Source organism: Taeniopygia guttata, chromosome Z (genome assembly GCF_048771995.1).
Source record: "Taeniopygia guttata chromosome Z, bTaeGut7.mat, whole genome shotgun sequence".
NCBI lineage: Eukaryota > Metazoa > Chordata > Aves > Passeriformes > Estrildidae > Taeniopygia > Taeniopygia guttata.
In genome coordinates, this window is record NC_133063.1 from 60,727,082 (window position 1) to 60,740,758 (window position 13,677).

Here is a 13,677-nt window from a genome sequence, read left to right on the forward strand (position 1 = left end):
GAATTAGCTGTTAATTCCTATGTACAATTTACAGTGTGCGGCTAGACTAAAAAAAAAAAAAAAAAATTAGGGGCAGAATAAAGTATGACTATCACTATGCTCCTTGAAAATTTGCTTATGGCTCTAATTTTTTTACATTTTTTCAAAATTTCAAAAAATTATTTGCATGGAAAGTATTTATGAGGTCTGGCTTTCTAAAGGTCCTAGGCACTGTTTGTTATCATAAAACCGTATTATCTTTCAAAACCATGTACTCTAGTCATATAGATACAGACATGAAATAATACTTGAAATAGTTCACTTTCAAATGGGCATTGTAAATTTGTGTTAAGAGCTGGTTGTAATGGCAGTAGTTACCAAATATCAGATAAAACTTACTCTAGACCCCAAGTCTTCATGCCACGTTTAGGGCTCTAGTGTATATTTGCTGTTGATTATAGACACCCTAAAAATAGGGGTGTATAAATAGAAATTGTGACAGATTCTGAGCTATCATGTTGGTAGCAGGCACTGCTATAATTAGATATACATCTGAGTAGGCAGTGTAATATGATTGCCGTGTTTATACCCTGCACTAGAAGGAATGTTTGTTAAGCTTCACAGTCCTTTTAAATGAAATGGGGTGCAAGAGTTTGTGGAAAAAAGATGCTGAGGTTTATTTCATAATCAGGCTGACATGAGGGTATATCAAAAAACAAGAAAAAATTTCAAAATATGACATAATTCTGTTGTTATCTCAGGATTTATAAAAAAATCAGAATTTATATGAAAATATCAGGCACTGTACAATTCAGCAGAAGAAAAGATATGAAAAGTTTTCTAGCTTTTTATTACAAACAAAACATGGTTAAAATAGTTTGAATGTCAGTAAAAACTTTCTTCTGTCCTTAGGCATTTAAATTCTCCAGTCATTCAGTCTTTTTCTCCTATTTCTTTTTGCTGTCAAACTTCTTTTTCTTTTGTAATTTCAGAGGTCAGAGCCCAGCTGTTGCTGAATTTAACTTGCTTCTTAAAGCAAATTCTTTGGAAACTTATGGTGTTGATCCTCATCCTTGCAAGGTAACAGTTCTTTTTACTAACTTTTAATAAAATATTCTTTTTACTAACATTTAATTAAAAGCTAGTAATGTGTTTGATTTAGCTCTGGTTTTTATCCAGGCACAAATAGGGAACAATTTCTAAAAAACCTGCCCTGGAACTACATGTTATACTTAAGCCTTGGAAGAACACTGAGTGCTTAATATTTCTGCATCAGTCAAAAAAAGGGTCTCTCCAGGGGGAACAGAAGAACATCACAGGAGAATCTACTGGATTGTAATGGCATAAGCTCTGATAATAGTCCATAATTTCTTTGTATTTAGCGCAAATGTTTCTTTTAATTACTCAGGTATAAAATATTTTTTTATTTGCCAAGATTTTCAGGATTCACCATTATTTTGGCAAGAAAATGCAAAACATTGATAGTCCATGGCAGATCAGATTTTTCTAACACCGTCAAAATATGGAAATCTTAGGAAGAGCAGCAAGCCAAATGTACAAGGAAGAAAACCCATTCTCACTTCCCACTTTGATATTTTGTGGTCCTCTGTAAGAAGGTGATTTTAATTACCAGTTCTGATATCTTATATGCGTGCATTTTTAATCACTTGGTTGTATCTGTATCATCTGCAGTATTTATTTTTAGACTGACTTGCTTTGTGTTTTAACTGCTGCTTTTGCTTTGGCTCATGTGTTCTCTTCTGCTGGGATAGCAGTACTGTTTAGTTACCCATTCTGGTGGTGATCATCCTTAAGCAGTCAGCTCTAACACAAAACTGTACATACATATATATGTATATATAGATTTTGAATAGATAGAGTTTTGTATAGATATATAGATTTTTGTATAGGTATATAGATTTTGTATATACTTTGTCAGTTTCACACTTTACTGTGTGAAAGACAGGGTCTGGTTCAGAGCTTAGTGAAGTCAGATGATAGTTTACTTTGAAACTATCCTACAGATTTTCAAAAGGCATCCCAGAAACTGAGGCACAACTGGTTCAGAATTACTTCTTTACCTGTGTGGCAGGCCTTGTAGTGTGGGGGCCAATCAGATGTTCATCACCCATGCCTAAGGAAGATTTGTCTGTCTTCTGGAAGTGAACCTCAAAACAAGGTTCTTTGCAGATTCCTTTTGACATGCTTCTTTCAGTGCTGTGACTGCTGCTCCAGAACCATCCCTGTTTCTGTTCCCCTTTACTTTGTTGGTAAGACATAAGGCATAATAAAGTTGATTATCTTTAGCAAGATGAGGGTATCGAACTTGAGATGGACAGAAAATTCAGTGAATACAAAATTCATCTCAATCATTAATCAGAAATTATAAGCCAGAACTTTTGTTGTAGAGCTGTATTTTAAAATTTTTCTTTTCTATTTGAAAGGTACATACCACTATTTCTTGGTTTGTACTGAAGAGTATATGAGACAAAACAGAAGCTTATATTAATAAATGCTGTCTGTCAGCAGTATTTTCAACACAACATCTTGCAGAGGAAGAATGTATTGTGAAATCCTAAAAATATCAGTGTTGAAGTGGATATGAATCCCCGCTTTGTAGTTACTCCTTTTAAGGATAGGATATAAATAGAAATACATTTTCAATGAATTTGGTAAGTCTACCTAAGGAGTCCCAGTTGTTATCAACTATAGTAATTGGAAACAAAGCATAACATACTGTTACTCGAATGCCTAGAAAAAAAACGAGGTCTGTATTGGAAGGACTGTCCTTTCCTTTAGAAGTGTACATTTTGAAGGCAAAATTTGTTTTGAAGAGTAAAACAAAATAAAGGTAATCTAGAATGGAGTAACAATTTATGCTATCAGTAAGAAATCAGTAAGAAATACTTCAGTATCAGTAAGAAATATCTCATTGGATGAGACGAAAGTTATGTTGTTATGTTTCTTTTTCTCTTTCAAGGACTCATTCGGTACAACTACATTTTTAGGATTCACAGCTGCAGGGTTTGTAGTTTTCCAGGGGAATAAAAGAATTCATTTATTAAAATGGTAAGCATATGATGTAAGAATATTTTAATAAATAAGCTTATCTTCTCCTGTGTCTTCATACCATCTTCATCTGCATTTGTTGTCTTTAAGGAGAACCATGTGAATATTACCTCTCTTGCCCCCTTATGTTTCTGTTTTAAAGGATTTTATATAACAACAACTACAACAATAACAATAACAAAACCAATTTGGTCTCATTCAACTCCCAGAGAAAATTATACCACAGGATTCATTAGTCAACATAATTTACAGATGCTGAAACTGAGTAAGTTGATTTTTCAGCTATGATATAAATCTTCAGTAAGGTCTATTAGCAGAGAGTCCACCTTAATCTTTATTTGAATTTTGGAAATATTGCAGCTTCCTCATTTAATTACCCTCAATTTGAAAACTATGAAACAACTTATTTGGTAACGGAGGAGGTGGAGTTGAGAAGGCCTTTGAATTTTTTTTTTTAGTCTCTTTTTTTAAGAAATGGGCACTTCTGCAATTGTCCTGGGTTTGTCTGGTTTTTGCTTCTATTTGAACTCCTGGACTTAATTTGCTAGCTTCAGTCAGCTACATTTGAGGAAGAGGTAAAACTGGGCTCCTGCAGATGATGTTAAGAGCAGCTGGCCATGCTGTCAACAGTGTGGTACAAAGTGACCAGTCATGCTTAGGCATTGATAATCTTATTTTAGCCCCACTGCTACGTGCATACCAACAACAGTTACTTAGGTATGACTTTTCCATCTCTGAGCTCTCAGCCTGTCTTGTGGGATCAAGAAACTGTAGAAACTTCCCAGAGTGTTGAATAACCTGAAATCCTCAGAAGTGTAAAATTAGCATAGTCCTGTCCATACAATTGAGTTCCCTGTGGAGCTCTGGGGACATGCCTATCAAAAGCCATCCATTTGCAATAGTGAATTTACAGTACAGTTTCCCTAGAGTTAATTGCAGATAGTTGTGATCACAGTACTTCAGTGGTTTGTGGTTTTGGGACAAGTAAAACGTAACAGTAATGTCAGTCCATGGCACACTGAGGAGAGAGTAGCACTTGCCAAGCATGTGTCCACCATACTGTGGGAAATGAATCTCACAGCATTTAACTTCTCATGTTACTTGAGGATAATGAGTCCTCTCGGTTATCTAGGCATACTTATTAAGTGCATTAATATGTAAACCAGATAAAAAATAAAGCAATGATGGAGGAGAAGCCCATAAACCCTCAGTATCACAGCAGAGGCTGAAAGGTCAGTCTAGTGAGTTTTATCTGAACACTATGTACTGCTTCTTCAATTTCAGAGGCCTAGAAATGAGTGCTAGTAGCTGTAGCTAATTTTAGCTGAAAGTTGCACTACACAATAAAAACCCAAATTTTTGTTTGAGATTTTATTTTCAGTGTAAAAGCTTTCTTAATGATTTTTTGTTTTCTCATGTAAAAGGAAAACTCTTGTTATAAAGTTTCAGGTATAGCATTGTCCTTACCTCCAAGATTATTCCTGTTTCAACTCTGACATCCAAAACCCTTAGGGAAATTTATCAAAAACAGTAGTGGCTCCATTTTAACTCTGGTAATGAAAAATATCCATTACATGATATTGCCTTTTTATGGAGCACTGTTATTCCATATGAAGTTTGAGCACTTAACCTTGATTAAGCTAAATTTTGATATAGATTTTGCAACTCACAAAGCCTATCTATAACAAATGCTGCTAAACATTTTCTTTTTCTTCTTCTTGTGTTCTGTAATAAGTAGTCTGTTATTGAGATGTGTGATATGAAGATTCAGACAAAAAAAGTATAGAGAAAAGAACATTACCTTTCCGTCAATTTAATTACAATAGACATTCTAAGATTTTAAGATGTAGGAAGAATTATAAATTGTGCCATAAATAGAATAAGCCTCTGTCTACCTTTAATTTCCTCTTCAATTTCCAGGAGACAAAGTTAATTCTTTAAAGGTACATAAGGATGTAAAATAAATACTCTGGGCTTATGCTCTTTAAAAAATTAAAGTATTAAATAATTTTACCATAAATCTTTTAAGGTCTATAGAGGGCTTTTGTCATTTGATTGCCTGCTTGACTTTGGTAATCAGGAAAACTTACATGCTAGTTACTTTTCCTACTTGTAGATCTATCATTTTTTTCCTATATTTAAATATTTTTTTCTCTTTCTAGGTGTGATGTCTATAAACTGAAATTTGAAGGGAAGACATTTTATGTGTTTGGAGCTCAGAAAGAGGTTGTGTTTAATATTTTTACAGAACTTCTGTATTTGATTAAGATTCTGTATTTGTATAAGACATAGTATATCTTTTAATAAACAAACCACTAAATAATCAATAATTGTACTTAATATTGTAACTAAAATATAAAATATGAATGAATGTGAGTATTTTTTGAAAAAAAATGTCTAATTTGCAAAGGGTTGAGACTTTTCTTGCTTAATATTCATGCTGTGCTATGTGGATTGTTCATGGTTTTGGACGCCTTTGGAGTCAAGCTTTATTTTTAAGTGCTAAAGTTGTACTCACCCACTCTAAAGTATAGAAGATGTCTGTATATGATTGCAAATTCAAGTAAGCATTGATATCTGGATTAATGTGAGGTATTTTTTTGATAATGACAATCCCATCCTCAAATCTTGGTGAGCTGAAAAGATTAGAGTTTATCTCGTGTAATTAGGGATCTTATCACTGGTGTGTTGTCATTAAAATCCTAGAGACTTTTGCCTACAACATGTTATAATCAGTTCTTTCCCTAGATCAGAGTGATATAGTCTAAGGTTATGGTTTTGAATGGAGGTGAGGAATGAAAATGAAGGAAGGAAATAATGCCAGAGGTATCAGGACTGCTTGTGTGGTTGCAAGGAAATTTTGATGGTAGGACATCACATGGTAGGGAGGAGGGAGAGGTGGGTGGTAAGTAGTGCAGCAACTGTGTGATGTAGAGTATTGAACACAGAGATTTCCCTCATTTGATTTTGACTAGTTATATGGTTGTTTTAAAGGCCACTTGTATGTATGCTCTTCCTTCCCCCCTTGAAACATCTCCTTTTGTTTCTGAAAAAAATGCCTGGGTAGTTTAAATATCATCTATGTATGGATTGTACATCTGTAGGTGAACCACAGATTTACACTATACAGGAAAACTTGGTCTTCAGTGTATCTGGTTAAAGACTATGCCATTAGGTAGAGCTGCTTCAATCACTGAGAATTCAACATTTTCACTGCTTTCATTTGGTTTCTTTTCCTTACACTTAGAAGAAGGCTGTGCTGTCATTCCATACCTCTACACCAGCAGCCTGCAAGCATCTTTGGAAGTGTGGGGTGGAGAACCAGGCTTTTTACAAGTATGTATGCTTGAAGTCATTATCTATACTAAAAGTTAAAAAACCAAGTGCATGTGAGTGGAAGATTGTTCATTGTGAAATGTTTCATTTAACTAACAGAAGGAAAATGTAAACAGAAAATACACAAATTAATGGGGAATATAATTTCACTTCAAGCCAGTATTAGAAATTGTTTTAAATCTAAATGAGGCAGGAGGGTTTTGGCTCCAACACAATACCTTTGGTGCTCTGTAGTGAGATATTGGATGGACAGAATACTGCACTTGTGTCTGGGAACACAGCTGTTAATCTTAGCCCTGCTGTGGAATATGTTTAGAATGAAGGGAAAAATCTGTCATTCTTGATTCTCTGGGCTCTTCTGCCAGGAGGTAATTGCTCTTCCACTTGAAATCCAAGGCTTAGTAAGAGTTGATTGTAAAATAAACAGTTCTCTTTAACGATTTAAGGAAGAAAAGAAAATGTTCTTAGATACATTTTGAAAGATACCTGTGATCTCGTTATACATAAAAAGCTTGTAAAGTGATAAAAAAATGTAGCATCTACCTCCCTATTCCCTGAAAGAGAACCTATAATAATTCTTCATTAATCATGCCTCTGTATTCTTTCTGCCCTCCATGACTTTGTTAGATCTATTTATTGATGCTTCCCTCTAGGCATGGAGCTTTTATTCTTGCTACTTAGTGTTTCCTTACAGTCTCTTACATATTTTATAAATATTACTGTTTCTGTATTGGCACACAGCCACAACAGAGGGCTGCTGTAAGGGTAAATAAAAATGAAGTAGGAAAGATATATCTTCTAACCTGAATGTTAATTATCTGCTTTAATTTGGAGAAGAGACTCTCCAGTTTTAACAGTGATACAATAATATATGATCTATCCAACTGATATATTCAACTGGATAGAAAAAAGAAACAGGAAGTAGGAGCTGGCAAAATGCATTTGTTAATTCTCTATGTCAACATTTACTGTGCTTGAGACTATAGCAAGCCTAAATATAGTCTATAATTAAAGATTAATTTGAAGTTTATCCGGAAGCATTTTCTGTTGTTAGATTTAAGCAGGAAAATACTGCGTAGTGTTTGAGTGGTTTCATTTCATGTTACAAGAAATAAATAGGGAACAGGAGAGGATTTCCCCTTAAAGAAGACAAATTACTTTCTTTGAGTAGAAATTAGCTCCATGTAAAAATGTCTCAGGGAGACTCACAGGCATATCACCTCTCTGCTCTTCTTGTTAAATGGCTGTAATATTAACTATATGAGTTTTGGTCACAAATACATCGTTTAGGGGGTTTGATCTTGGCTAAATGCCAGATGCCTACACAGCTGCTCTTTCATTCCCTCTACTCAGCAGGTCAAGAGGAAAAGGTATAAAAAGTAGCCTATAGCTTAGGATAAAGATAAAAATATTTCTTACCAACTTCTTGCTTACCAACAGACTTGACTTGCAGAAGTTTAATTTAAGTTCTTTTTAACCTTTTCATTTTATTTCAATTTGTCAACAGAGACAGAACTAAAACCACCCTTCCCCTGTTTCAGTCCAGGATCACCTTTACTCCTTCATTTCTGACTCCTTTATGTCCTCCTTGTCTGGAGCAGCTCAGGGAGATCGGGAATGGAAATTGCAGCTCCTCTCTGCTGCTCCTTCCTTCTTATACTCTTCCTGTACTCCAATATCCTTCATGAACTCCGCAAGCATGGGTCCTTCCCATGGGCTTACAGTCCTTCAGCATATACCTGCTGCATCTTGTGTTCCCCTCCATGGGCCACAATGCCTGCCTGGAGCCAGCTCATGTGTGAGCTCTCCATGGACTGCAGCTTTCTTCAGAGCACATTGGCCTGCTGCAGGGTCTTCTCTGGGCTGCAGTAAGGACAGACTCCTTCCCCACAGTTTTCTCCATTGGTAGAATCTGCTCTGACACCTGGAGCACCTCCTCCCCCTTGTTCTGCTCTGTCCTTGGTGTGTTCAATGCTGTTTCTCTCATCTATTTTTCTACTTTCCAAATTATGGAGTGGAATTATTCCTTAACTATGATTGCTTAAAGTTATGCCCCACCTGTTTCAATTTTGATGGGTCTTTCAAGAGGACTTTTTTAATAAAATGAAGATTGGTAATGTTACTCAAAGGATAGGGACATGAGCAATAGATTGGAAAATTATAATGTTTAATATGCAGAGTGTAGAAGAATAACAATAATCCTTCAAACATTAAACTGAAGCCAGAACTATCTACAAGTAAAGCCTTAAGATATTGAGATATTGAAAGATAATGAAAGAGCAAATGTTTCCGCACATTTCAGAGAAATAGAGTTGTACAGTGGGGACTGTTCCTTAGCAGCATTAGATAATTCCTATTTGTTTAAGTTCTATATAATACCAGCAAGATATTCTAATAAGATTAAAGCACACATTGTCAGATTGTGTAAATAATTCAGGACAATGATACTTCGCCTTAATTAAATTTGGTCCTCTCCTCTTCCTAGAAGAGTTTAAGACTTAGAATTTAAGGGAAGGTTATGATGATGTGACATGTTTTGAAAAACAGAGCTTTAGTCCTGTCTTGATCCGGGTTCAGGGGTCACTTGCAATTATTCAAGCAGATACAAATCATGGACAGTTGTTTACTAGGATCTGGGAATTAGAGACTCTACAAAATATATTTTATATTTTTCAAGAGAATATCAAGAAAATGGCACATGAGGTACTCTTCTATGGTCTTTGTTATAAAGATAAAATGTTTCTGTGTACTTGTTGATTACAGAGAAGCAGTAGTGTATGATGTAGGCTACTAAGAAGCTGACTGAATACAGATATTGGAGAAGCACCTACCTACTTCAGGAGACAAGTTGTTGTCTTTATTATTTCTTTGTTTGCCTAGTGGAAAAACAGAAATAGCCATATTTTCCCACAAACAAGCTAGTATTAGGGTACACATCCCAGAGCCTTTGGTATACCACGGTCTTTCCTTCATCCTGGCAGTGAAAATTCATAGAGCTGCAGCAAGTGTCTGCATTTAATTTCCTTGTTTTCATCACAATCACTTGTTCCATGTTCAGTCATTCTATGTTGTCTGAATAATTTTATGTGTGCTTCACTGTCTAGTTTGTATAAAGGCTTAAAAAAGTTGAAAAGCTCATTTTTTGAACATTACTTTATGGTATAAAAATTACAAAGCTTGTATTTTTCCTTGCTCATTTTTGCTTATCATGTCCTTGAAAAGGTATCAGCCTCTGTTATTTTTTTTCAAGGTATGCAAAGTCCAGTCAGATCAAGACAATGTCCAGCAGCAAGATATTTTTTAAAGGCAGTAGATTTCGATACAGGTGAGTGTTTGATGTTTCTTATTCGTGATAAATCATTTCAGGAAGTAAGAAAATGGAAGTAATTATTCATGGCAAATTCAGGGCTGTTACTGCTGGAGGGTCTGTTCATGCCTACCTGACATCAAAATTTGTAAGTCTTCCTGTTGCCTTTTTTAGTGTCACCTAAAAAATAAGCAGGATTTGTAACACAGGCTCTTCTCAAGAGTAGTTCCACCAGCAGATAGCTCCACTTTTGGTGCAGCTTCTGTAAAAACTAGGATGTGTGGCCAGTGCAGAGATTTTATGCCACCTGCAGCCGGGCAGCTCTGAACCAGGTGTGAGATAAAGAGGCAGTCCAGTTCAACCTGTGGTGTTCTACTACAAAAAGTTGCTTTTTCTTTGGTAGCTTTGTGGGCAAGTAGTCAGCACAATTCTGGGACATTATGTATGTACTTTATTGCAATTATTTTAAATGTAACTTAATTGTCTACATTTATGTAGTTCTTGGCATGTGTTTTAGTATTTACTTGAATATTCATTTCATCTTTAATGCAGTGGAAAAGTAGCCAAAGAGGTTGTGGAGGCAAGCTCTAAGATCCAGAGGGAACCTCCTGAAGTTCACAGGTATGTCTCCACATTCAGTGTTAAAGTTTAAGGACTAGGTAGGATTATTGCTTTCTACAGAAATATTCTCCTTCCTTTTCTATCGGTTGCAATGGCTGTCATTCTGAGCTTCCACAATTATGCATGCAAGCCTTAGGAAATATATGTCTGACAATGCTACAAAATTCGGACAAATGTCTCCTATAAAGGAGAACCTAATCTGTGATGCTTTGAAGCTGAGTTTCACTAATCAGTCAGATAGATTTTATTATTTTTTGTGTTACGTCATAAGCTCTTATTATATGATCCTGACAGAAAAATACACTCTTAATTTCATTCCTAGATTTTGTTTGCTTTTGAAAGTTCTTGGTTTGTAGATGTTTATGAGTATGTTTCAAAGTATACTTCATAGTTTTTCCATAATGCAGTTGGGTGGAAAGAAAAAGCATGAATTTCATTCAGTAAAGAGGAAAAAATATTGTAGAATCTTTTTTTTTTTTCAGTGGAAAATTTGGCTTGTAAGAAATAAGCTGCTAGACTTTGCAAGCAAACTAATGCTTTCAGGTCCTTATCACTCATTGTAGTGACAGTAAAAATTCCTAAGAATCTGAATAAAGCTCTTCAGAAAAGAAAGAGGCCTTCAGGGAAAACTACTTGAAACATTTTTACTTAAGAGTCTCTACATTCTACAACCATATTCCTTTTTTTATTGCAATTTCATGTTTGGGGGGAATATGCTTTTTTATTTTTAATTGAGTATTGCTATTCTGCCTATATTTTAGATAAAAGTAGATTGTATTTACTAAAAGATGGAAATATATTTTCAGTAAATATTTATAATATGTTGTCCAGCCCTACTATGTAATTAATAGTTAGGCCATGCAGGCATGCTTTCAAACATGGTTGTCCAGATTACATTTTAAAATGAGGTAATTGAAGATCTAGAATGTGTTAAATGATAACACAGAAGGCAGAATATAGATGTATCATTGAGGCAGCATAAAGTACTTGGGCACACAAATGCATTTTAAATGAGAATAGTTGCTCAGTTTAGGAAATAGCTTATTGCCTACTATCCAAGAAGTTTCTTTGTTCCAGGATAAGAAAAGATTTTCATACATTTATTTTTTATCTTGAATTTTGCTTTTATTTGATTTCTATATTTAAAAGTATTTTAAACACATAGTTTAAAACTTAGTGTACATAAAGAAACAGATCAGAGAGCAAATAATTTTACAAAGCAACATCATATGGATTTAACATCCATAAATAGCAAGAGTGCCTCTTTTATCACTAACCTTCTTACAAAGCTTGCATTTATAATATTATGGAAGCTTCAAGTTCAGTTTCTTAGAAAGACTAAGGAATATAATGATTTCAGGTGCTTTTATAGCTCAGGTTGTGAAATGGGAGACAGAGGTATCTGATCCTTCTAAAAGCACAAGCAAGCAAAAAATATGGAAAATTTTCAGTTCAAAAAATGAGGCATGTTTTAAAAAAAGATACTCTGTGAAAGAGAATTTCAGGATAGGAAATGATGTCTTTTCAGAAGCGAAACATTCAGAAAAAAATATTTGATTGTACGTAAACATATATCTATTTAAAGTTTTTTCTCCCTGTGCTCTCACCCTCAAGGTCAATTCAGTTGTACAATGGTTGCATTAAGAAAGCAACATGCAGTTGAGAGGAGAGTATTCTCAGTATCTCTGTGTTTGGATATTACACTTAAAGCACTGTGCACTGAAAATCTGCTGGAGTCTGTCGTCACGCAGGATTAATGCATGGCAAGTTCTTCTGCCAAATACAAAATTAATGATTTCATGTCTTGTTTCCAGGGCATGCCTCAATGAGGCATCTTTGTAAATAAGTATGAAACAGAAGCCTGTGGGTGCTCCCAGGCACAACTTGTATTTTGGGAGTTGTTTGTGAGATTTTTACAAGCATAAAAGTTCAGGGATTGCATAAGAAGCCTAGGGATTTACCATTGGTTTGGAGTGACAATAATTATAATAACCTGGGTGAAAACCCTCTGTGGATAGTGAAAATTTAAACTAAATAGTTATCAGAAAATGCAAATGAGGATATAAATATTTTTGGGCATGTATTACAGCACAAGAAATCATGTCAATTGAGCAAGAAAGCTTGTTTATTCCCACAGAATATTTACTGAGAGGTAGTGTGGATTAAGAGTTGGGCATCTGCATCCCAAGTTTACCTGAACCTTCAGCAACACAGAGTTCCATCTTCTGACTTGAAAAAGGTTCTTTGTTCAGTTTGTTTATGTGGAATTTTAAGTTGAGATTTTTGTGCAGACTTGAAATGCATTTTGTGAAATTTCAGCACTGTATCAATATACCATTTCAAGTCAAGTAGAATACTCTTCCATTTAATCTTTGCTCTTGTCCAAGTAAACGTTTTATAATACAATGTTTAAGATTTACTGCAGGACTCTTGCTTCAGGCCTATATTGTGTAAATCGTAGATAACATATTAAAAAGAGCCATTTTGTATTCTCAGTAATACATTTTTAGGCTAATAAGGATCATGACAGAAGAAAATCAGCAGCATTCCTAAAACTTTCCAGCGCATATTTAACACCTGCTACCAGGAAAGCCTCTTAGAGCAAAGTAAGACAAGAAAGAAAAACAGCCTGAGCTCTGGGAGGCATGGTGTAGAGGCAGCATCTGGGGTGCGTGGGCATGAGTGAGAGTGCTCGGTATCTGTAAACTACAGGGATACAGTTGTTCCTGCTTTAGTCTTTGATCCTCAGTGTTCAAACTGTAACAAATCCTTTATCCAGTTCTGGAGGCAATGGAACAACTTTTCCCTTCCTTGAATCCAAATATTAATGTTTGCTGTGCACTGTGGAGAGGAGCAACACACTGAAATCCTGACTCAGACGAAAGGAAGTCGGGCAGTGTAAAGGAGCTAAATCAGCACAAAAACTCTCTCACACTTCAGATGTTGAAATGTTTACATCTGCAGAGGGTACAACATAACACAGGAAAGCAGCATTCAATGTGTAGAGCTTTTTGCAACAGCTCAAGGCCTAGTAATTTATGCAAAATAATTCTGAGATGAGACCTACTGGACTGCAGTTATTTCCAGTAAGCAAACTGAAATAAGTGTTTGTTATTATTTTGTTTTGAACAAACCTGTTTTCTCCATTCTTTTAGAACCAGCATTACCCAGAGTCGCAGCTCTCCCTCCTTGAACAAGCAACTCATAATCAACATGGAACCTCTGCAGCCTCTCCTTCCCTCTCCCTGTGAGGAGGAAGAGGTTCCTTTAGATGAAGGTGAGTCACTAACCCAATTCCTGCTGATATTTATTATAAAGCATATGGGAAAAAGTGTGATACTGACTCAGGGATATGGAGAAAATAT

At 35.3% G+C, this 13,677-nt stretch overlaps 1 protein-coding gene across 4 annotated transcripts in view; it reads left to right on the forward strand.

Annotated features, from left to right (window-relative positions):
- Nucleotides 1-13,677, forward strand: part of FRMD3 (FERM domain containing 3) — a 122,543-nt gene that overhangs the window by 94,403 nt on the left and 14,463 nt on the right. For 3 of the 4 annotated variants that reach the window (XM_002191069.7, XM_072921787.1, XM_072921788.1), the window contains 7 exons: nt 972-1,059; nt 2,960-3,048; nt 5,211-5,274; nt 6,296-6,384; nt 9,635-9,709; nt 10,244-10,312; nt 13,468-13,589. In XM_002191069.7, the coding sequence (XP_002191105.3) occupies nt 972-1,059; nt 2,960-3,048; nt 5,211-5,274; nt 6,296-6,384; nt 9,635-9,709; nt 10,244-10,312; nt 13,468-13,589 (596 nt within the window). The remainder of the gene's footprint in view (nt 1-971; nt 1,060-2,959; nt 3,049-5,210; nt 5,275-6,295; nt 6,385-9,634; nt 9,710-10,243; nt 10,313-13,467; nt 13,590-13,677) is intronic. The other variant, XM_030257987.4, reaches the window with a different exon arrangement.